We start from the raw sequence: 2500 nt of genomic DNA on the forward strand, positions 1-2500 counted from the left end.
ATCGAATTATCATTCGCCCCCTTCCTATTTTCCCTAAACGTTTCTTGAAGTGAGCTTTGCAAAAGTTTTCGCTCAGTGCCACCTTCAAGCGTCAAGCAAACCCTTTCACACATTTCAATCACATACACAAAGACACTGAATGATTTTTTACAATCGATGCAAGCACTAAAGGCAAGCGAGAGCACAAAGGAAGCAAATGCAAACAAGAGGAACATAAACTTAACGCTATGCAAATGAATGGTTCTTTACTGTTAGTCACCACGCCCCCTGTAGTAATTAGTCTTTGCCTCCACGCCCCTCCCCCGCCCTCGAATTTTCTATCAGTGGAAATGTTATAATGATGCTAGCGCACATATGAAGAAGCACGCGCACACACATACAAACGCAAACACAAAACACACACACACACACACATAAACACACGCACACACACACGCGCGCGCGCATAAACACACGCACACGCACACACACACACACAAACACACACACACACACACACACACATACTTACACACACACACGTATAAACACACACTTCCACTACCTAATACCGTATTAATTCCTTAAAAAAGCATAAACTTCAACATCACAGCCAATGCATGATGTCTCATAGAAAATTTACACTTTAAAAAATTATTCAACGTCTAGACTTTGGCGATCTATTAGTAATGAAAACAAATAGATCAATTCCCCTTTGTTTTCTCCCTCGGGATACGAACCACTGATGCAGATATTCGTAAGAAATGCATAGATGCTTAATATCTACCTATCTATCTATCTTTGTTTTTACGTAACTTCTAATCCAAGAAGTTCACTCAAAATGTAGTAGATAGAAACAAAGAAAAAAGTGCAATATTAATAATTACTTGACGAACCCGTGAACTCTAGTACATAATACATTTCATTTATCTTTTTTTTTTAGTTTTTAATTAATTCATATCCCATTAATTGGCCATGTATCTTTTAAAACACATTTAAAACAGATGTGACCTCACGGTAATCAAGAGGTCAAGATCGAGTTACTTTAGTTATAGATCCCACTTAGAGATATATCGGTGGACGAGGCGACAAAAAAGCCTAAAAAAAATGGACTTGAATAGTTGACTGATTACAATCTCTCCGCTACCTTCTTCAACAAAGCCAAGCTCGTCTAACGAAAAGAGCGCTTGTAGGTTCGTTCCTTCGCGGAAACACCAAACGTCCCTTATGGTACGTACGCCATCACGCCCTGCCTCTACCGCACACAAGAAGAACCACAGAAGAAGAAAAAGAACAACAAAAAGGAAAAAAAAAGAAGAAGCCTTTTTGACGCCGTCAGGTCCTGCCTCTCCCGTGCACAAGAAGTCCCACAGAAGAAGAAGAAGAAAGAAAGAAAGAAAAAAAACAGAAGAACAAGAAGGAAGAAGAAGAAGCCTTTTTGACTCGTCTACCAGTCCTCAACTTTCCTCCACTACCTCCGCGGCCATGGAGAAGCTGTGGTTGGCCAGATACACCCCGGCGTTCGCCACCTCCGCCTTCTCCTCGACGGAACTCCAGTATTCGTCTTGTAGCATCGTAGGGTGCTCGTCAGCCTGTGGATCGGCTAGGAGGTACGACATCTGTGGGGGAGAGGGAGGGGGAAAGGGGGGTTAGAGTATTTTTTTTTTGGGGGGTAGGTTCTCGTTTTTTTTTTTTTTTTTTTTTTTTTTTTTTTGACTCTGGAAGAATTATTGGGAGGTGTTCAACGTGATTGAAAAGAACACACTGGTTTGGGTTTATTGATTCAGTTACTCGTAGTATGAGAATGCATTTTTTTGTGTGATTTAAAACAACTATTTATAAAGTAATAATGATAAAGATGATAATAACAATGATGATTATAATAATAACAACGATAATAATGATAACAACAATTATAAAAATTATGGTAATAATAACAAAAACTAATAATATCAACAATAATGATAATAATAAAAGAAATGACAATAAAACAGATTTCAACACATCTTCAGCGACCTACACAGCCAATTTCATTCCAACAAAACCATTACAACTCCCCACTCCCCACCACCCACCTTCCCAACCAACCCTCCCATCCCCATCCCCCTCTCCCACTCACCACCCCCCTCTCCCACTCCCCCACCCTCCACCCCTCCCCCACCCTCCACCCCACCCCCACCCCACTCCACTCCCACTCCTCCCTCCCCCCTTTCCCTCCCACCCCTCCCAATCCACCCCTCACCCCCACCCTCCACCCCCTCACCCACCCTCACCCACCCCCATCCCCTCACCCACCCCACACCCCTCACCCACCCCCAACCCCCAACCCCCATACCTCGAGATGCCTCTTCACAAGAGCAACGAACTCGAAGTCGTGATCGTCCTCGCCAAAGGGGTTGATCAGCGACTCCGCCACCTTGAGCCACCCGATGTAGAAGAAGAACTGGAGGAGCGTGAACACCGGCACGTACAAGTCGACGATCTGCTCGGTGTGCATCGGGTCGAGGAACTGCTCGCCGAT

General features: G+C 43.8%; 1 protein-coding gene across 11 annotated transcripts in view; it reads right to left on the bottom strand.

Annotated features, from left to right (window-relative positions):
• Window positions 1–2500, bottom strand: part of LOC122247456 (bestrophin-2a) — a 38628-nt gene that overhangs the window by 1690 nt on the left and 34438 nt on the right. For 7 of the 11 annotated variants that reach the window (XM_086552300.1, XM_086552299.1, XM_086552306.1 and 4 more), the window contains 2 exons: window positions 2315–2500; window positions 1445–1598 (listed from right to left, as the gene is read on the bottom strand). The exon at window positions 2315–2500 is cut by the window's right edge and continues 42 nt beyond it. In XM_086552300.1, the coding sequence (XP_086408426.1) occupies window positions 1445–1598; window positions 2315–2500 (340 nt within the window). The remainder of the gene's footprint in view (window positions 1–1444; window positions 1599–2314) is intronic. The other 4 variants (XM_086552307.1, XM_086552308.1, XM_086552310.1 and 1 more) reach the window with 1 other exon arrangement.

This window comes from Penaeus japonicus, unplaced genomic scaffold (genome assembly GCF_977035675.1).
Source record: "Penaeus japonicus unplaced genomic scaffold, GWHDUDI00000001_assembly GWHDUDI00000026, whole genome shotgun sequence".
NCBI lineage: Eukaryota > Metazoa > Arthropoda > Malacostraca > Decapoda > Penaeidae > Penaeus > Penaeus japonicus.